At 40.2% G+C, this 23,443-nt stretch overlaps 1 protein-coding gene across 1 annotated transcript in view; it reads left to right on the plus strand.

Moving 5' to 3' along the window:
• LOC126101068 (synaptotagmin-7-like) overlaps positions 1 to 23,031 on the plus strand; it is a 349,607-nt gene extending 326,576 nt beyond the window's left edge. Inside the window, exons 6-7 of the mRNA XM_049911742.1 lie at positions 6,738 to 6,950; positions 16,047 to 23,031. Coding sequence (XP_049767699.1) covers positions 6,738 to 6,950; positions 16,047 to 16,147 — 314 coding nt within the window. The 3' untranslated portion in view covers positions 16,148 to 23,031. The remainder of the gene's footprint in view (positions 1 to 6,737; positions 6,951 to 16,046) is intronic.
• The last annotated feature ends 412 nt before the right edge of the window (positions 23,032 to 23,443 follow it).

The following is a 23,443-nucleotide window of genomic DNA, read 5'->3' on the forward strand; positions in this document are numbered from 1 at the left end:
CGCTCTGTATGAAAATCACTGGCTGTGCTGTGTGCAGTCTGTGGCTGGTTGGCATTGTTGTGGGAAGTGAGATGGGGGATTTTGGAGAGCGGATGATCTGGACGTGTGTCCATCATAAACCGTACATTTGTAAGAATGGATATCATGAACTGCTATATATATTATGACTTTTGAACACTATTAAGGTAAATACATTGTTTGTTCTCTATCAAAATCTTTCATTTGCTAACTATGCCTATCAATAGTTAGTGCCTTCAGTAGTTTGAATCTTTTATTTAGCTGGCAGTAGTGGCGCTCGCTGTATTGCAGTAGTTCGAGTAACGAAGATTTTTGTAAGTGATTTGTGAAAGGTATAGGCTAATGTTAGTCAGGGCCATTCTTTTGTAGGGATTTTTGAAAGTCAGATTGCGTTGCGCAAAAGATATTGTGTGTCAGTTTAGTGTTGATCAGAATACGTAAAGAGTGAAATGTCTGAGTACGTTCAGTTCTGCTCAGCTGTTTGAAAAACAAATAATGTAAGAGGTTTATCAGCACAGTCATTCATTAATTTTTCTAAGTGGACGTTTCAACAACAACCTCTGACAGACTACACTGGTGCAAATCTGCAACACACCAGATTACTTTAAACTAAAAATTTTAACAACTCACACAAACACATAAACTATGCACCCCGAAGAAGGGATGGAAATGGTACAAAACATTCACATAAAAAAAAATTACTTGCCACCGAAAGTGCAATTTGTTTTTAAAAAGAAAACTTTTACGGTGTAAGGGTGGCAACTTTATATACTAAAATGACCATTTAAATAAAAACCCGTGAAATGCAGTCTTACATAAAATATACAAGCATGCTCTACATTACACATATACCGCCGCTCAAGATGATAGTCAAGATAAAAACATATTTCAGGAGTTCGGCCTTTACACCTTAAGCAATAAATTTGTAAACACCGAATCCGACAAACATGACAGAGGGACCTATTAACGTATGGCAGACCGACAGACAAACAGACAGACAGACCGACAGACACTAACTGCCTAACAAATTGCGGACGGGACGCAGACGAGCAAGCTGGGACCGACTCATCCCCTGTGGAGCAGCCGCTCCTCAAGAGGTTGCAGCGCCCCAAGAAGACGTCGGCGGTTCCCGCCGACGCCCCGCCCGTGCGTCGGCCGGTGGGGGTTGATGCGGCCGCACAGCCGACCGCCGCTCCGTCCCCTGCCGCGCCGCCAGTGGTTGCGCCTATGGACACCGACGATGTGCCGCCTCCGTCGTCCACCTCAGTTCCGCCGTCTGCAGGTCAGCGTGCTGTGGCAACAACCGACTCCTCCACGGTAGAGCAGTCCATTATCCAGAGGTTGCGGCAACCCCGCTTTCCAACTGAACACGAGTTGCAGCCTTTCCTTCAGGGACTAGTGACATCGCTCCAGGACGGGTCTTACCCCTTCTTTGACCACCCGTACCCCTACTCTCTGACCCGTGTTCGGCCTCCCCTCCCGCATCACCCTACTCGCTTTACCCAGTATCAGCTCAGGTGGCTCAATTTCTTGACCAAGAAGGAGTTACTCCTCATTGACAAACATCCCATCTTCTCGAACGATGAATGGCAACTATTGGCCGAAATCTCGGAAATCCATGTGACGGGCCGTCTCCCCGCCAAGTATCGCCAGTACTACGGATAGCCCTGCAGTGCGAGGTCATCATCATCATCCGTCAGCGTGAGTCATTCTCCCCTCCGGCCAGCCATTTCGGCCGTTCGTTTTCCGCCTCTCTAACTATTCCTCTGCCTATTCTTTCGTCTTTCGAAAAAAAAAAAAAAAAAAAAAAGAGAGAGAAAAAACCAGCACAAGTCACGTCGACGAAACACCCGCCATGTTCTCCCTTAGCATCACCCCGCCATTTCCGAAGGAGAAGCGCGTACGCGCTAGAACTTCGTTTCCTGAAGAGGGTCCATCCCTCAGCAATGTGCGAAGTGAAGTGACGAGCAAGCTGGGGACGAGAGACTGACCAAGAAAGCAAGTAGAATTTAACAAGTAAATGAAACAACATATTGCGAATCACTTCACTTCTACTACACTGTAATGTCTGGCGAAGACCTGGCGCAGTACCCCCAAAACGCTCTCCCGAACCGTCCGCTGCCAGCCGCTTCAACGGACGCAGGAACGCGCGCCGATCTCCCATCTCACGATGTCGCAGCTCGCACTGGCCAGACCGATGTCGTGGGTTGGCTGCTGTTGCTCTCGTGTCGGCCGCGAAGCCACTACCGCTCGCTATACGGCGCGGCCCGCTGGACACGTGGGGACCTCACATGCGCCGACGCTCAAGGCGGACAAGTCATCTTGTGTCTCAGTGCGCGACCGACCAATCGATCGATCCAACCGCCAATGACCATTGCCTGAACAAACTCGAGCAGACTGGCGGCCTAACACATACTAGCAATCCGGACGACAGAGAGACACTGACTGTCCCTCGCTGACCCGGCTGACCAACTGACCAGACTCGCCGAGACTGACCGACTGACCCACTGCCGAGCTCATAGTGCCCCTTAAATGCACGTGAAATGGCAACTTTTCCCATTTCACACTATAGGGAGGTACCAAAGTTGAGACTGCCACAGCGGTGCCACCGCCAGAAACGGAGGGCGACTGCTTGACACTACGCGCTGCGGCGCGCTCTTCATAACAGCAACTTTTACCACGGCTCACTACTGTCCGCCAAATAATTTCCATGGATGTTCACGACAGTAGTACGCCAATAGTTAATCAGTTCTTCTCCGAGATACTCGTTTCCACGTGCGAGGCCATATGGAACTCGTTTACGATGATGTATCTCCCCATTTGCTGCTCTTATCACAGCTAGAATAATCCCCTATTTGTCTCTGCTCCACCTATATACATCCTTTTCACCGCGTCACGTGTCCGCAGCGTCACCATATGGGATTCGATGTCCAGATGGTCAGTGGTCATAAGGTTCTGATACATCAATTTATAAGCAAAGGAACTGTAATAATTGTAATACAACTGACTGACGAATTTTTATTGATGAATTATATGACCCACTGACAAATGAAACCGTAATGCATTCCTTCTAAAGAAAGGAGAAATAAATAATAAAGTAATAAGAATATAAATATAATTTATTTGCTGTTTTTATATCGCGTGAACAGAACATATTCTTACTATCTCGTATTTCCTTCATAATTTTTCTCTTACTGCATAGGTAATACAAAACGCAAGTGGAAACAAATGCCGACTCAAAAAATCAAGACGAACCATTGCATTCTGTTCATCAGCCTATACGCTGAACGGAACATGATTTATGTGGAAAATGTTGATAATGTGGAATTTGTGACGTCAAAGCTCACGAACCATGTATCATGCAAACGATAAATCCGAGTAAAGAGTGTAGATCTGTTTACGAATAGTAAATACTGTGTATAAATAGTAAATAATTGTTCATGTAATTCGCTTGCGTCACTTACAACAGATATGGCATACGGCTCAAGTCAGTAACAAATTTTAGCAACTGAAAAGCGATAATGCAAATTCAGATGACTGAAATGTTATTATCTTCGTGTTTAGTGCTTTCGCGTAATAATGATGTCTCATGATTGCAGAACTATAAGAGTGTTTATGTTCTGGCAGTCCGAAAAGTATACTGAAACTTGTCATTCCGCAAGTTTATCATAAAACAGACTTCATTCATGGGTAATAAACTATTAGAACAGTGTTCGTTTTGATATAAACATTACGGAGATGAAGTAATTTTCAAATTTGTATTTAGTGGAGTGGTATTCTGCATTTCCTCAAAATTGAGTAGCACCTGGCATCAGTGTGCAGCAAGTAACATCTATTTTCTTTAGACTGTCTTCGTTTGTGTAAAAATTCGTTTCAAAACTTCAATTTGCTGATAAACATCACAATACACTGTTACAAAAGTTTGTAAACAGATAAACTCTCGTTTTGCTCGGTGCAGTGCAGACGCTTGTGTTTGCTGGTCCCAACAGAAAACAACGATATTCAACAATGACTTCACAGTCTGTATCCGTTGAAGTGTTCGTTATAGGCCAACTGCCGAACTTCTGGCGCATTTAACGAATCGCCAGAAGTCTGTTAAGTTTTGGTCATAAAAGTATCCTATACATGGAAATAAAGACCAATAGTCCAATTTCCACACGCATAGAAATGAATTCAATAGGAGAGATGGCTATCACTTGATATTGCAAAACCATGCTACAAAAAAGCGTTAAGGCTGCGACATCATATTTCTCATAACGAAAATGTCATCGCTCCACGCAGTTTTTTTTATATGTGTCGCAGCCGATTTTCAGAACTGACGATGAACCTGCATTTTTATTATGTACTTTGGCTATACAGTGAGCACAATATAATATTTTATCCTGTTTCCCTCGTTATATGAACTATAGTACCTGAAACGCAAAAAATAAAATATACTTCTCCCAAGTTCTCCAGAAGCCTAATAGTTATTAAACATTAATATATTAGGGCAATATAGCCCTTGACGGAACACATTTTCTTCTACAAAAAGAATAAAACACATGTCGTTTGATGCAACCTTAGCATGAAAGGTAGTTGGAATGACGCTTACAGTAACGTCAAAGCAAACCAAGGAATTATATATAGTAGTTAGAGGGTTCAAGCAAGTTAGCAAATGTTGTGAGCTACGTGATATCTACCCAATCATAGTCAAGCAAAACAAGAGTTACATTGCGTAATTTGTCACTGAAGTCGTGTAACAAATTTGAAAATTATTTCCGGAATGCAGCATACTTGTTCAAACGACGAGGATGTGGTAACTCATACAGAATCAGGACTGACTCAAGCAAAATACGTGTATTTCCTTCTTTTTCCAAAGGCCCACGATGTAAACGGTATGTTCATTGGAGTTTGAGAAGTTCCAGAAATATTAGGATGTTTCTTTTTAGACGTATGTCGCTATCACTATTAGTGATTAATGCAGAGTAACGAAATGTCGAGAATAAATTTGTCTATGTAACATATTTAAGTGATTAACACTGCAAGTTCGCAGGTCAATGTGAGCGCCTGTTAAACCATAAGAAATGTAAAACGCTGATACAATAATAACCATAGTAGGCGCCATATCGTTGAGTGAGTGCAAACATGCCATGAAAACGTGCATAAATTATGTTACACAGGTGCTGGACGTCAGTTTTTGGGATGGAGTTACATTGGTGTTGCGCCTGCTCTGTCAGTAGACGGACGATTAAAGCTGTTTGTGACAGACGCTGTTGTTTTCGTCCGATGATGTCCCATATGTGCTCTATTGGAGACGGATCTGTTAATCTAGCAGACCAACGCAACACGTCGACACTCTGTAGAGGATGTTCGGTTGCAAGCGTTACAGTATCAGTATGTGGGCGAGCAGTATCCTCTTAGAAAGCACCTCCTTGAGTGATACTCACGAAACGCTGCACGACAGGTCAAATCGCGAGGTTGACCCACAATTTTGCAGTCATGATGCGTGGGATAACACAAGAGTGCTCCTGCTGTTCAAAATGGCTCTGAGCACTATGGGACTTAACATCTATGGTCATCAGTCCCCTAGAACTTAGAACTACTTAAACCTAACTAACCTAAGGACAGCACACAACACCCAGCCATCACGAGGCAGAGAAAATCCCTGACCCCGCCGGGAATCGAACCCGGGAACCCGGGGCTCCTGCTGTCATACGAAATAGCACCTCAGACCATAGCTTCAAGAGTATGACTAGTGTGTCTGACACGCTTACAGGTTGGTTGCTGCCCCTCAAATGGTCTCCTTTTAACCAACACACGGCCGTCACTGGCACTGAGGCAGAACCAGCTTTCGTCAGAAAACAAAACAGATGATCGCCTGTCCTCGAATGAGCTCTCGCTTGACATAATTGAAGTCGAAAATGGTGGTGGTTTGGGGTTAGCGTAACATACACTACAGGACGTCTGGACCGAAGCTGTCCTTGAAGTAACCGCTGTGCGACAGTTCGTCGTGTCACTGCGGTTCCAAATGCTGCCCAAATTGCTGCTGCAGGTACCGTACAAAGCACCAGAGCCATAGTTAAACACGACGGTGTTCCCTCTCGGTTCTGCCGAGTGGCCGTCTCGAGCCCGGTGTTCTAGCGACTATACAGTACATTCTCGTGTCCACCACTGCCAACAGCTACGTGCAGTGGTTACATGTCTGCCAAAGTCTTTCTGCAGTACCGCAGAACGAACATCCACTCCTCGTAGGTCTGCTACACGATCTCGTTAAAACTGAATGAGGTGTTAGTAATATCGTCTTTATCACTGTTGAGGCATTCTTGACTAACAGAAACTCACCACGTCGAATCTCAAAGGTAGCTAAAGATAACCTCCGTTATACAATGTTAGTAAGGAAAATCTGATTTGCATCCTCATAACGGCGCTACTTGCGTCAGTCTTGTGCGACTGGTGTGAAATTTGAACAGATTTCATCTTTCATATGTAGAAACACACGTGTCAACTTTCTTTTATGTCGCACAGCTGCTCCTTGGTGTTGCAACTTTTCCCAGTTAGTCTATTGTAAAATACATATAGAGAAATTTAGGAAACCTGATAGATATGTAGCTGAAATAGTATATTAGATGTTTATGTGACTCTTATTTTTTTTTCAAGATTTAGATTTCATAACAATTTTAAGATACGTTCACCTCAACACTTGCATAGTACTATAACATGTACTACTTTATGTGTTTCAGATCCCTATGTGAAAGTATGGTTGCAATTTGGAGACAAACGGATTGAGAAACGTAAGACGCCCATCTTCAAATGCACTTTGAACCCCATCTTCAATGAGACTTTCAGCTTCAACGTGCCGTGGGAAAAAATTAGGGAATGTTCTCTGGACGTAATGGTGATGGACTTCGACAACATAGGAAGAAATGAACTGATAGGCCGCATTCTCTTGGCTGGTAAGTTGTGAGTGAACTGCTTTTTACGGACGTTAGCTGTATACTGATTGTTAGACGAATGCAAATGATATCTTCCTTACTTCTAACACGACCACAAGGATGCCCAGCACTCGTTAACAGTGAAAAAATATTTATAACATGATAACAGTAAGTAAAATGATGGCAATGAACAACATGCAGTAATTATCATTACTTTACGAGCAGACCAGTAAATACTCACTTGAGTGTTGTTGTCGTCGTCGTCGTTCTTTTTGTTATTGTTGTTGTTGTTATTCTTCTTCTTCTCCTTCTTGTGGACTTAAGTGAGAAGATCGGTTCGATGCAGCGTTCCACGCTTGTCAATCAGTGGAGATCCTTGTCCATGGAAAAGCACACTCTGATTAAAAGTATTCAGACACAACTACGTAATGCGAGATTGACGACGACTTGTCAGGTGAAAGATCAGAAGTAATTATTTTGTCAACTGAGAATCTAACAGCAGAATGGTTCGGGCAGGAGAGCTCAGTGACAACAAAGGGGACGAGGCGTTGTCTATCACCTCAGTAACATTCGAATCAGGCCACTTCAGCCCTTGTAAAGCTGCCTGAATCGACTATTGGCTGAAACGCGAAGGAAAACCAGAGCTAAATCAAGAACATTCAGACCTTGGCTGCTGACAGGCGGGCAACGTACAGTGTTGCAGAGCGTGGCTGTAAAATGTTGCAAGGAATTAGGCGAACGATGCACTCGTGAGTTCTAAACTGCTGTCAGCAATTAAACTGCCAAAAGGACTGTGCGTCGTTAGTTAAAAATAACGTAGTGGGACGCTAGAGAACTTTCTCATAAGTAACATGTGTCTATAGTCAGTGATAAGCAACTTTTGAGAATGTGTAAACAACGACGCCACAGGGTAATAGATGACTGGACATCAGGAATCCGGAGTGAAGAATCACGCTACAGCCTCTGGAAACCCGAGGGAAGGATTTGAGTTTGGCAAAAACCTGGTGTACGTTACCTGCCCTCACGGATCGTGATAGCAGTTTCCCGCACCGGAAGTGATATTACGATATGGGGATGTTTACCATGGTTAGGTTAAGGTGTGACCCCATTATTGCAACGCTAAATACAGTTGCGCATGAATACACTTCACGGCATCATCTTACTTCGAAGATGATGACTGAATCAGCATGATCCACTTCAAACTGTCGTAAAGCAGAGGGATGAACTCGCCTACACGGAGTCCCCATCTGAACACAGTGAAATACCTTTGGGATCCGTTAAAACGTTCACTTCACTCCAGACTCCTCAGTTCAACATCATTACCGTCTCCTGTTTCGGACTTGAGGACGAATTGACCACCGCTCCCCCACAGATACTTCGACACCTAATTGAAAACATACCCACAGAATTCTAACTGCCACTAAGGCAGAATAGATGCCCTGGCACTTTTGACCTTACTGGATGTAGTGGGTGTAAATGCAGGTATTTCTTGAACAGACTAGTCATTACAGCTGTTACGAGTCATATAAACACATCGAAAAAACGTTTTGCATCACCTCGGTTCCAAGAGTTTTAGAAACTGTGCCGAACATTGGAATTAAGATCAACATAAACATCATTTCCGCCCTTTTCATCGCTCACGAAAACCACACATTGCAAGTTGTACCACCATACAGCGAGTCCTTCAGAGTTGGGGTCCAGATTGCTGTACACACGAGTACCTCTAATACCTAGTGGCACGTCCTCTTGCATTGATGCATGCCTGTATTCGTCGTGGCGTACTATGCACAAGTTCATCAAGGGACTGTTGGTCCAGATTGTCCCACTCCTCAACGGTGAGTCGGTGTAGATCCACCAGAGTGGTTGTTGGGTCGCTTCTTCCATAAACAGCCCTTTTCAGTCTATCCGAGGAGTGTTCGATAGGGTACATGACTCGAGATAAGGATGGCTACTCTAGTCGAGCAATGTCGTTATCCTGAAGGAAGACATGCACGATGGGAGCACGAATTGTCGCCCGTGAAGACGAATTCCTCGCCAGTATGATGCCGATATGATAGCACTATCGGTCGGTGGATGGCATTAACGTATTGCACAGCCATTACGGCGCATAACATGACCACCAGCGGCGTACGTCGGCCCCACGTACTGCCACCCCAAAACATCGGGGAACCTCCACTTTACTGCACTCGCTGGACAGTGTGTCTAAGGTGTTCAGTCTGACCGGGTTGCCTCCATACACGTCTCCGACGATTGTCTGGTTGAAGACACATGCTACACTCATCGGTGAAGAGAATGTGATGCCAACCGTTAGCGGTCCATTCGGCATGTTGTTGGGCCAATCTGTACCACGCTGCATGTGTCGTGGTTGGAAAGATGGACCTCGCCATGAATGTCGGGAGTGAAGTAGCGCACCATGCAGCCAGTTTCAGCCGTAACACAGGGACGTCCTGAGGCTGCATGAAAAGCATTATTCAACATGGTGGCGTTGCTGTCAGGATTCCTGCGAGCCATAATTCATAGGTAGAGGTCATTCACTGCAGTAGTACTTGGGTGGCCTGAGCGAGGCATGTGATCGACAGTTCCTGTCTCCCTGTATCTCCTCCATGTCCTAACAACATCGTTTTGGTTCACTCCGAGAGGCCGGGACACTTGTCTTGTTGAAAGCCCTTCCTGGCACAAAGTAACAATGGGGACGCGATCGAACCGCGGTATTGACCGTCTAAGCATGGCTGAACTACAGACAACTCGAGCAGTGTGCCTCCTTCCTGGTGGAATGACTGGAATTTATCGGCTGTCGGACCCCCTCCGTCTAAGAGGCGCTGCTCATGCATAGTTGTTAGCATCTTTGGGCGGGTTGTAGTGACGTCTCTGAACACTAAAAGGGACTGTGTCTTTGATACAGTGTCTACAGTCAACGTCGATTTTCAGGAGTTCTGGGAACAGGGGTGATACAAATTTTTTTATGTGTGTATGTTTAGGTTGGCTAGTACGGCCAAGTACGTATGGCAAGAGCAAGCCATTAATACTTATTTTCCCCTTGGCAGCAGATAAGGTCTTCAAATGAGGATTCGCTGACGTAAAATGCGTAGTCCACACAGAAAAGCGTAGTTCACCTAGGCTGGTGCAGTTACGACTATGCAGAAAAGTTATGAAGACTGTGACGTGTATGTGAGAAGACTGTTCGACGCTGAGAAACAAAAAAGGAACCAACACACTGATGTACACATATTGAGGTACCACATACAAACCATCTGCACTTATACCCGTTACACACTGTATACTGTGTTACAGGTATAGTTCCTCCTTCACTTCAACCACTCGCCTCCCAGTATAGCGATGTTGCTAGTGTTTGTACTGTTCTCGGGTCTCCAGCCGGGTGCAGTCGTTTTCAAACGACGATATTTCGACAGCGTTCCATGCCGTCATCTTCAGGTGATACCTGCAGACTGAGCGTCTCCGCTGAATCTCCTCACCTTTATACTCTGATCGCTCCCTACTTCTTTCCCCGAGTCCTACCGCACGCGGCGCTGCGTGGAGGGGTGGTGCGGAGCGGCGGGCTGCTGGCTTTTGGATGGGAACTGTGGACCACCAGATGTCCAGTGGCCTTCGTCGGATGCGGAAGTCGCTTCGGGTCGGCACTGTGCTTTTAGTTGGCTGAGTGCTGGGTCCCAGGCTTTGCTGAGGTTGAACCTGGCGTCTCTGTTGATCAGCCCATCAGCTACACGTATTTCAATCGCCTCCAGAACACAGTCCCAAAAAGACGAGGCCTGCCGTAAAACTTCCGTTTTCGCGTACTCCATAGTATCACCAGTATCCATGAAATGTTCCGCAACCGCAGAATTTGTAGGCTGCTTCAGTTCAGTGTGCGTTCTGTGTTCTTGGCATCTTTCTTCGATTGTCCATACAGTTTTCGTGATGTATGCCTTACCGCATTTACACGGAATACGGTAAACACCCGGTTTGCGGAGCCCCAGGTCGTCTTTTACTGTACCTAGCAGGGTACGCGTTTTCAGAGGTGGGCGGAAGACAGATTTGATGTTACACCATGCCAGAATTCTGCCGATTTTGTTGGATACTTTGCCGGCGCTAGGCAGGTACGCCATTGTCTTCTCGTCCTCTTCGTTATCTTTTTGCTTGGCTTGTGCATTCTGCCTGAAAGCACGTCGAATTTGACCCTCGTTATATCCGTTGTTCTTGCAAACGTCCTTAAGGTGGTTAAGTTCTTCTAGTAGGCTTTCCTCATTCGATATTAGGCGGTCCCTGTGTACCAGTGTTCGCAGTACACCCTCACGCCGTGAAGGATGATGGCAGCTGGTAGCGTGGAGATACCGATCAGTATCCTGTATATACTGTATACACTGTGTCCCAAGGTGCCATCCGCTTTGCGTTTGACTAGGACGTCTAGAAACAGGAGTTCGCCATTCTCTTCCACCTCCATAGTGAATTTGATGTTAGGATGCAGAGAATTCAGATGTTGGAAACTTTTGAAGTTTTTCTCTTCCATGTGGCCATATCACAAATGTGTCATCAACATGTCTGTAAAAGCACTTAGGCTTCAGTGCTGTAGTCAGTGTTGGTGCGAAATTTAGTCCCTTTTCCAGAACTGATTTTGCTGCGTCGTCAATCTCCTACCCGGTGTAGTTGATTACGGTTCGTCGTTGCACTACTTGCACGTGTTGTTCTTTGGGTGCCAGACCTTGGAACTTTGAGACTTGTTTAGAAGTGGCACTATACCCATCGCAGACTTCATCAGTGGTATAGAACAAGTAATTTCCATCCTTCCCAGCGAAGCAGAAGAGATACGTCAGGAAACGTGCCGTGCGATTACCAAAGCCGCTCTACCGAGGCCGAACATCACGAAAGCAGAAAGAGCTGCCATTCTAGAACTGCGGAATGATCCTGAAATAGTTATTTTACCTGCGGATAAAGGAAATGCAACTGTACTGCCTCCTTTATCAGAGTACAATCATAAAATGTACGACCTACTCGAGGATTCAGCATACAGAAAACTGAAGGGAGACCCGACCAACAGGGTGAAAAAGAAGACTATTGAGCTACTACGCCAGTGCATCCCGAAAGAAATCGTTAAGAAGCTCCGACCTCGAGCCGCTGCACCCCCATGACTCGATGGGTTACCAAAGCTGCACAAAAAGGATGTTCCTTTGCGCCATATCTCCAGCAACATAGGCGCTCCAACGTACCAGCTAGCCAAAATTTAACGGTGGAATTAAGCTCTCAGGTCGAGATATGTCAGCATGACAGCTTCACTTCTGCCAGTATCTCGTCTCCTACGTTCCAAACTTTACAGAGACCGGGCGTGAGCTGTGTTTCGGTAGCTCAGATGGTAGAGCACTTGCCCGCGAAAGGCAAAGGTCCAGAGTTAAAGTCTCGGTCGGACACACAGTTTTAATCTGCCAGGAAGTTTCATATCAGCGCACACTCCGCTGCAGAGTGAAAATCTCATTCTGGAAACTTCCCCCAGGCTGTGGCTAAGACATGTCTCCGCAGTATCCTTTCTTCCAGGAGTGCTAGTTCTGCAAGGTTCGCAGGAGAGCTTCTGTAAAGTTTGGAAGGTAGGAGACGAGATACTGGCAGAAGTAAGGCTGTGAGGACCGGTCGTGAGTCGTGCTTCGGTAGCTCAGATGGTAGAGCACTTGCCCGCGAAAGGCAAAGGTCCCGAGTTCGAGTCTCGGTCGGCCACACAGTTTTAATCTGCCAGGAAGTTTCAGTACAAACAGTTAATTCGCCGGGAAAGCCTAAGATGTTGCTGGTGTTGTGCACCCAGATCAGTTAATTAACCAGACTGCTGGTTTCACAATTTCAAACGCGTTTTTCTTGCTGAAAAATTATATTTATGAATTTCTATCTACGTTTCGAGTCTTGCATGTAAAGATGTCTTATGTGGATTTCATAGTAATCCTGTCCGTCCCTCCGCGGTCCACGTTACCTCTCGTTTGTTCATAGTTTAGAGATGTCAGATTCTTTTCACGTATGAAAATTCAGCATATACTCACTTCGCCATCTTTTGATCTTGTACTTCGAATACTTCGTTTCTCATTAGCCGAATGATTGATCTGTGGGAACTTCAGGTTCATCTCACAGGGAACTGTGACAGTTTTAAACGCACCTTATATTTATTTTCATTTAAAGCCACAAATTATATATTACTTTCGTGTAAATGTTGAACAAGTGTTGTATAATTCAGTCATTTTAGTACACTGAAGCTATCGGTGAATTTCTTTTTAACCAGATTCCTTTTTGATATGAGGAGCGCGATAACGTAAGTGTTTCACTAGCAATAGTTCTGCTGGATTCGTTTTCACCTGACGTTACAAATAACCCAGTATTTCATCCAGCTGCATTGTTCCTTCTCTGTGTCGTAGTGTTCTGAAATTGGGCGCTAATTTCTTCTAATCCATCACCACTGGCGTCAGTGTCTGTGGACGAACAAATAGTGCTTAATTCGGCAACAGCCAGTGGCATTTCATAGCCATTCATTTACACCTATAACGTCTATGACTGAGGAATGAGGAAACTTTGCAAGTACTCTGAAACCAAATTCGGCGGGAATCCCTTTAAGAAATCTTCTTTATCCAGTCTGTACTGTACAGTGCATCTTAACTTTCTTTGCGTCAACGTTTCCACGTTCATTCTTTTTCACGTCATTTTACGTTAATAACAAACGGGAGCAGTGTACACCGTCCAATCACATTAGTGTGAATAACCACCTCTTCCAACTCGGGCAGCTGCGAGACGTTCAGGATGAGAGTGAAAGAAGTTATGGAAGGTATCGAGAGGGATGTGCAGCGACATCGACTCTAGTGCCGTAGCCAGCTGAGCTAGGTTTCTAAGTTGAATATCCATAGCATGAACAAACCGATCCACGCGGTCCCACAGAACCTCGATTGGGCTGGCTGAGTACAGTAAACGCCTCCTGGCGCTCTTCGAACCTTGGACGTACAATGCAAGCTGATGTCACATTCCATTGTCTTGCTGGAAGATATCATTGTGCCGAGGAAAAACAAATTGCGTGTACACGTGGACGTGGTTCCCAATGACGATTGTTGCAGAGCCGTACACACTAACGGTATCTATCTGATGGAGCACACATCCTGATTCATCTGTAAAGGCCTCCTGTTGCCACCCAGTAAACTTCCAGTCCTGGTACTGGAGTGCAACATTCAGCTTTCATCTTCGAAGAACAGCAGTCAGCATGGACACATAATCTAGGCGCAGGCAGCAGAGGCCCGTATGCTGCAACGTTTGCTGAATGGTCACTGACGAGACACCGTTGGTAGCCCCTTGTTTCATCTGGGCGGTCAGTTGCTCAACAGCTACTCGCTTGTTCGCCTATACATATTTCCGTAGCCACCGTACAAGTAACCATCGATGGCCTATAGTGCATCACAGTTGCATCAACACCAGATTTCTATGGCGCCATTTTTCCTTGCATGGTATACTTCAACCATGATGGAATGCGAATAATTTACAAACGTAGCAGTTTCGGAAATGTTTTCACTCATGGCCTGAAAGCGAATGATCATTCCCTTCCGGACATGTCCACGGCAGTTCCCTCCCTCTCTCGCGTCACGCTTTGTATAGCCTCAACTTTTAGTGCTGTCGCCTGCCGTCAGTGAGTTGTTATTACACATCGACTTCGATCATATATGGTGGTCATATTACTGTGACAGGACCGCGTAGTACCTTACAGCCTAATATCGACTTCTTAACTGATACTTCGACAGGTTCTGTTTGTCGTGTTTGGATGAATTTAAATTTAAGTACCCTCTTCTTAAAGTGCTGGTGCCATTACGTCTGGAGCGATAAAAATCTGTAAAATTACTGAACTAAAAGTAGCGCTTTTGTTGAACTACACAATCTGATTAATGGCGGTCGGGTAAAAGAACTACTCTAGAAATTTATTCTTGAAGGCAAGTAACTGGCAGGAACCCTCCACAATTTGTAGAAAGTTACTCCAAACACTATTAGTACCTTTTCTATAGCAGTTTTAGCCGACGGAAATTCTCTCCGACGCAGGTTCTGTTCGCGTCGCAAATGTCCTCGTAGTGGACAAGACGTTCAGGTGTCCCGCCGATAAGGTCTTTACAGAGGAACCATCCTGGCATTTGACTTTAGCTCATTAAAGAAACAACAGAGAAGGCGGGACGCGCATTTGAAGCTCCGTTCTTCTGAATAAGATTCTAATTTCTTACCATACTACCACCTCGCTCGGTCTTGGAGTGTTAAACTGGAAACGTGGGAGAGGGGTCCGCCATGACAGTCATCCATGTTACGGACAGACTCTCGCTGAAAAAAAAAAAAACCTAAGACTATATTTATTGTCAAATATACGTCTCAACCTAATGATGACATCTGTCATCACGGTATTGGCTCTTTTTGTAAGTGATGCGATAGTGAACACCTTGTCCATACTATAATGCAGACAGAGTCACTTATTAGTCACATCATTACCATATTTGTGATCAATATGTATCAAAGGAAAATGATTCATGAGAAAGGCAATGTGTTGAATATCAATGATTCAGTCTAGGATGAATGAGATTGCTAGTCAATTTAGTACATAGCAAATCACTGTATAAGAGTTTCAGAGAAAAAAGTACTGTTAGTACTGAATGGTTACAAATTTCAATGAGATGTATAAAAATAAAACAAGTTAATTAATGAGTTAACCTGTTACTGTATACATATAATGTGATTTTGCTATAATAAAACAATTTCCATTATAGCAACAATACCACTTTCAGTATCATCACTTCAGTAGACCTGTCAGGGTTTCATATACCAGGAGGTTGTTTATCATGTCTGGTCTGATATCTGTGCTTGTTGCAAAAGGTACAATGAAGCCTATGGAATACTGAAATGAATTGCCTAAAAATACTTACTTACTAAATAAAACATGAGAAAGTTTCATAGCTACTACCTTTCTCTTGTATGGATAGAAATGTAATCTTAAATTGTAGTCCGTAATTCCTTATACCCTTACATAATTTGATTGCTTTTGTACACTGTTCAATGTAATTTATTTTTTCAACACTTTGCAGATGCAGTCATTAACCTAATCATCTTGAAACTAATAAGAAATTTTATTATCTTTAGGTAAAAATGGCTCTGGAGCAACCGAGACTAAGCACTGGCAAGACATGATTACAAAACCCCGACAGACAATTGTACAGTGGCATCGACTGAAACCAGAATAAGGGCAGCAGTTCAGTATTTCACTACCGTATTTACTATTTTTGTGTGTCACGTCATTCCTGACTTGATGAAGAGTAATTGTTTGCTTCCCGTGAAATTTACATACATGTATTTGTTGATAATCGCTCAAGAAATTCTCTTTTAGAAAATTTAATCCATACTGCCATAGTTACATTGTTTTAATTTGTTTCAGTATGAACTCTGATCTCTTTGGAAACTTGACGGTCAGTCCATTCACAGTAATAAACATTGTTCCCGCTGTTGCTAGTACATATATCTGTTTGATTTTGGATTTGTTTACCCAACAGCAAATATATTGCACAGTAAATACGGTAGAGAACTGGGAAATAAAGTAAGAATTATATAAATGTGTACATATAAAATGATGATGTAGTCTCTCTATACTCATCTGTGTCTAAGACTAGTTGCATGTTTATATATCTGTTGACCATCTGTTATTCAGCTGTCCGAAACGTAATTTTTTTGCTACACCTTGCAGTGTTAATAGTTATACCACTAATATCATGAAATGATATCATGTTAATTTTATTCTTAGGCCACATAATTATTTTGGCTTCTCTGGAGTACTATAAAACCTTTCATGCTTGACAATGGAGCATATTTTATCCCACTGTACCATATACTTCTGTGCTCGATATGTACATACATGATCTCTCTCTGACATTGTATTCTTATCATCAGCTATGAGTGTAATGCTGTTTACAAGTAATTGGAAAATTTTATAGTCTATCTGATGTATTGTAACCAGATTAGCAAATAAGTAGCGTAATGGTAGTGTGAAATAATTTTTCTGGAATACTATTTATTTATGTATTTTAAATATCTATTGAAGAAGGTATATGTGCCCTCAAATTGTGACCCTCTCCTTAAAATTCTCCTTTTTTGGAAAAAAATCATGTATTCTCAAGAGAGTCTCCCTTTTAACATAAATTCTCAAATATAGCAGAAAAGTGATCATTACACTAGCAAAAATTATATAGCAGGAAGAGTAAAGCCGAAAGAGAATATTGGGGATAATATTAACAGAGAGACAATTATTGTTAAAACTGAATACAATCTGATTTGAGTTGTATAGTTATGTTTACCACAAATTATTAAAAGTGATCTGACACATAAATTGTTACATATTTCTCGTTATGTACATTTTTATCTGATTGTTAGAGAATTTTCATAATAAATGTCTGTCAACAACAGTGTTACATGTAATTATACATATTTAAAATTAATCTCAATGTAAGACTTCTTACAGTTAAAATGTACACAATGGTTTTATTTAATTTGCATGTCAGTGTAAGAAAATTTCATTGTCATAACGTTCTTTTGACCAAAATCAAATAATCAATCCTGTTATCATAAACCTCTGATTCATTTCAGTAATCCAGTACACAATATGTCAAATGAAAATACTCCTTATTTTCGTCACATAACTCAAAATGTGATACCTGGCAAGACAGTTAGTAATCCTGGAATTGTTAATTACAGTGATAGGAATTTTAGGAATTCTACGTTCTGTTTGAGATATTTTTGAAAACGAATGTTACTTTGCACAGCAATTTTTCTTTCTCAGATTATTTGCTGTTAAAGCTAAAAATTTTATTTACTGCAACACATTTATCAATAATCTTGTGTCAGTAACACATTGATTCTGAAAGAGAAGAAGGTAACTTCGTGATGTAAGAAAATGAAAGTCATATAGGACATTTTCTAATATCTCATTTACATTCACAGGGAATGATTTGTTCAGCTTTGTCTATTTAACATTCTGGCTTGTTTTGAATCGTTCTCTAACTCTACAGCTGATAAATAATTATTTCTTAATTTTCTAAGAGATGGCTATGTAATTTCTAATATTTTCATTTCTCTGAAAAGAGCAAAAGTTGCCATTTGTGAAATCTTTAGACTGAAATTTTATTTGTTTACTGTACAGAATATATTTATTTGTTTACTGTACAGAATATATTAAAGACTGTAAGTGGTTTCAATCAAATGTGAAAATCTTCCACATAAATCAATAATATATGAACTTTGGTTTTATTATGTTACTTATCAGCTGCACTGAAAAAATCTAAGATTTCATTTCATAATTAGCTTGGAATTGTTGGAATGACAAGTACCACAGACTTTATCTCAAAATACTGTACTACAATCGAACAAATTTCTGTGATAATCAGAACTTGATTAATGCATGTAGATGTATAAAAGTCGCATTTTTATCAGATGTAATGAACCAATTACGAATTTTGTTAGCCATGAAAGGATCTGTTTTATAAATATGATTATAGTAACAACAGTATGCTATTACTGTCCTATATTTAAAAAATGAATAAAATAACTTAAGTATAGAATATGTGTTTTACATGAGTATAGATTATAAGACAACAATGTAATCTGATTTCAAACAAATTTTAGAGGGGCCAATAACTTATATTATTCTGCATAAAGCTGGACTGTGATTTCGGAATAAACGTTTCTTCCTTATTTGGTACATCTTTCAGTATACTGCAGAGACTTCAAAGGACTGGCCCACTGATATTATTGAATGTGCCTGTTACTCTCTATCCTGACAATATTACATTTTTTAAGTTTATGGCTTGCTGTAGCTCTGTCTTAAAATTCAGGTGACATAAGCTCAGTCTCAAAATTCATACATATTGCAATATGTTTCAGAAGCATCAAGCTGATAAGTTACTATAGTGATTGAGTTCAATGATTCCTTTTAACTGTGTTTTAGTTAATAAACGCTAACAGACTTACCTGTTCAGAACAATGAAAGAAATATTGTAGGTACTAATGTGTTCACAAGCAAAGCATGTTAAATCTATCTTAATTCAGTGCAATGTTATTTCAAAGCCTTATAATTTTTATCACTACTTATTTACTAAAAGCTACCTTTTTGATTTGTGATATGGAAACAAAGTAGCATGTATTCCAAATCATGCTTATCCACTCTTCTATTTTATCTACAGAAAACACAAACTTAGCAATAACTCTCTTACAGTTTTTCCTCATTCCCATGTGAGACTTTTCAGGTCAAAAACAAGAATATAGCTTTGAACATTGTAGGAGGAGCTTTAGGGCCATAACTTTAGAAATATTCACAAAAGCTGGGAGTAATGTATGCCCACAGTAACCATGCAGTATATGTTGCATTATCAATGAGGCCTGGCAATGTAAACAGACTAAAATCATCCAGTAAGAAGAGAGAATGGCATAGAAAAGAAGTAGATGTTATTAGTATATAAACAGACTTTACAATAAGTACATAATGATGGCCCATATGAATATCATACAACAAATAATCATGGCTATTTCTGTAATACACAAGGCTTGAAGACTGCCACAAAAGTTATAATAACCTGTTTCACAAGTTTCAGCGGATTTTATCAGTGATTCATTGAATTTAACTTCCAATAGATACACAAATAATGCCAAACAACTCAAGAAAGTTACATCAAAGTGTAACATATCTCAGAAATTAATGCCCCACAAGAACTTTTCACCCAAAACTGCATTTCTCATCATACATTATTTTCTTTCTAATATCCTGATTTCAATTTGCATGTTGCAGAGTAATTCCATTTGTGATCTAATTCACATTGTGTCAGTATGAACACAGCAATAATATTAATGCTTCTTGTATGTAAATTTATGACTTCATTATGAGACAGCTAAACTCAGTTTCATTCTCTCTCTACATTATACCTTACATATTTATGCTGCTTTCTCTCTTATATGCCTTCACTGTATGTTTTTAAGACACTATATTTTATATGTTAGCAGTGTGAGAACATATATCATTTAATTTTTATGATATTTTCTTTAGAATGTGATTCAGTATGACAAACTGACTGAACTGACCTGAATAAGAACTTTTAAAAATGACAATAATCATTCCTGTTCCTCTGGCCTCAGAATTTGGAAAATTCATTTGTTAAATTTATGAGCTCCACATGTCACATTTAGTGGAACATATAAATAACTTATTTTATTTCGGTATGTGTTGCTATAGAGTAAGCTCAAAATTTCAGCAATAGAAAAGATTTGCAGAATAATTCTTATTTCATGCACAGCCATATAATTATCATTCTTGATCATTTGATATGAAATATTTTGTTTGGAATTGCAGCACATGAACCCAAAAACAAAAATCTCTTCATTGTTATAGAAACCAATATACATAGTCATTGTCCTGAGGTTTGTAATGAAGACACATTTTCCATGTTCTGACTGCAAAAACTTCAGAGATATACACTACATCTGAGTTTTTTCTATAATATGAAATTAACAATAACAAGTGAACATTTAGTCGTTATTAGAAAGCGAACTTAGTTCTGAATTACACAAGAATGTCAAAGAATACATGAGCCATTCGACTTCAAGACATAGGAAGAGCATGTGAATAACCTAGTAACTAAATGATGATGATTTTTGATTTATGGAAGCAACTGATATGGATTGAGCAGTTTGTAGATTGAAATGAAAATCTATGAAATTGTAGTGCCTATTGTTGAATGTTACAGATTAAATGTTGTGCCATAGTACCATGAAGAGAAGACTATGTACTTGTAAAATAGAATAGTCAGCATAAAAGTTAATTGGGTCATTCTGTAAGAGTGTGTGTTTTAGATAATGAGTGTTAGTAGTGATCTGTTAGTATGTAAAAAGTGTAAATGTGGAATAACTAGCTTTTAAAACTGCTAAAATGTGTAAATGTTATTCAAACCATACCCAAATACTAAATGTGGGCATAATTGATGTAATTACTGTGCTATCAGTAACAGCTTAAATTCTAATTTGCCATGTAGCTATTGATTACTAGTGCAATTGTCCAAAACTGTGGAAATAAATAGAACAAACAGGAAACCTACAGAACATGTAAGTGTATACAGTAGCTAGTAGCCACAGAGAGAATGGTTCTTATCTCATGATTGTGAAGATCCACATTTTTAAATATTTGTAGTTATTTCCTATTGTGGGACAATTCTGTAACGAGAAAAATACTTCCGTTCACTTATGTAAAGATTGCACTTCTTGATACAGCTAAAACACACTGATTTGTTTTGAAACCCACACAGGCATATTTCAAGAAACTGTCTACTATATTCCTCTGGTGACTTAACAGCAATTTGCAGTTGTGCTGGAATGCCATCCTTTAATGACATTCATGATTTTTGTGTGCTGTTTTTATATATGTGAATATTTTACTCTCTAACATTTTATCTTAGTCTGATGCACTGTTGCTATTTGTATTGATCTGATGTTCCCTATGGGCAGTTAATAGTTTTTTCCTTAAGTGTTAATTTCACTGTGAAGAAAGAGACAAACTGGGGATACACAAATAATCTACAGTAGGCATGTGTTCAGGTATCTCAAATAACTTATGTAACTTACTTGGTTCATTTTTATTTTTCTTGTAAGTATTCCACATTGTGTATGTGCTTACTTTGACTAAACACAAAACTTACCATAAGGAATGTAGCATATGTTGAATTACTTAATTTTATACATACCAATTACAGTTAATGATTTTTTTACTATCTTTTACATATTTGCTCAAACTGTGAAAAGCTAGTAAGCTGTTCATCTAGTTTTTGTAGAAGTGTAGTTCCCAGAGCAGATTATTTCAAATATCTTTAACTTAGTGTCCATGAAAAGCAAAAATAAGAATCTCAAGTCCTTACACAATAAATAAACTTTTGAAAAGAAAAAATTAATTTGGATAATGCAACAATAAAGACCAAAACACAAAGAAAATTGAACATTGAGAATAAGTGATAAAATATAGAAAGCTTCAAAAGCATTTTTCATAACATAAATTCGCATTTATTGGCAAAATGAAAGTGCATCATTTACTGAAAGTCAACAGGCTCCCACTAAAGTAATTTCAGTCCAGTAATAAATATTTCGTAATTCTTGTTTGCAAACATCTGCCAGATCAACATCAATAATGACACTTTATCTATTTCTAAATGAAATCTCAAGCTTCTAAAAGATTGTCTTCATGCTTTGCGTGGACATTAATGTATGAAAAGATAAAATATATGAACTAAACGAAAAATTTTCTTAAACAGAACATAGCTCAGGTTTTCTTACAGAATGACCCACAATGTTACATGTCTCACATTTTCCCCAAAACTGTACCATTAAAAATGATTTAGGTTGTAAAGTACTAACAAAGACCTTGTAAGTATACTTCTGTTTATAAAACACACTGTATGTGGTTGAGTCATTGACGCTGATTTAAAAAATTCTAAACATAAATAATATGACTATATACGCACAGATCTCCTCCCTGTGAATAGATTGAAGAGTGAAGAGCATCTATAGAACTCATAGTATTACTTCTAAAAATGTGTCACGTTGATGAGGCAACCACAGTTCAGTGAATAATCCCATACAGAACTGCAGTGAAAATTGATGTTGTAGGTACCAATCAAATTGAAACCAAACTGTCCTCTGTATAATGAGAATTCATGTTCATGTACTGTACATACAACCAAGTTTATGTAGTTTTCATATGTGATGTTGTTCTGTATAGAGGGTAAGAGGTTATGCCCACAGTGTACAAAATCACCTGGATGTATATTTATACTTATGAGCATACAATATAAAATATATTTTAAATGTGTAACAGTAATTTTAGTAACTCTTGTGAGTGTAGTAAGACAAAAAAGAAGTTACCTGTTTTCATAGTGTGGAGAAAGTATTTTTTGGAAGCTGGCATTATAATTGTGAAATGTATATTCATAAATGTTTAATATGCCTCATAAGTTTAGATTTTTTTATGCTTTATGTAGACAGCTCAGGCATATCAGTTTCTCATTGCCTTGGTAAGCTGATTGGAAAATAAACCAGTTTTAGTGTCTGCCTTGTTCTCTTTCTTTGATTAAATAGTATTGATTTACTTTCTTAGCAGAATGATGTGAAATAAAAACAATTCTTATTGACAAGATGACAATATGTTATATATCTGTTGTCACACAAAATATATTTATTGCATATTCGACAGAATATTTTTCATGGGAGAGAAAATATGGTTTAGGTCAGTGCTTGCACACTGCCTCACTGGTTGTGGTTTTGCATCATAATCATTATTACAAAGCTCTGAAAAATACTAAATTCTTTGGATATTTCTTGATCACATAAAAATATTACATGGGAACAAAAGCTAATGAAACCGATGCTTAAGTTTTGGTAGACATAACGAACATTATCTCTTTAGGAGTATTTAACATCTCATACATACTGAGAACTTATCCAGTTGCATGTCAATATCC

This window comes from Schistocerca cancellata, chromosome 9 (genome assembly GCF_023864275.1).
Source record: "Schistocerca cancellata isolate TAMUIC-IGC-003103 chromosome 9, iqSchCanc2.1, whole genome shotgun sequence".
NCBI classification, from domain to species: Eukaryota; Metazoa; Arthropoda; class Insecta; order Orthoptera; family Acrididae; genus Schistocerca; species Schistocerca cancellata.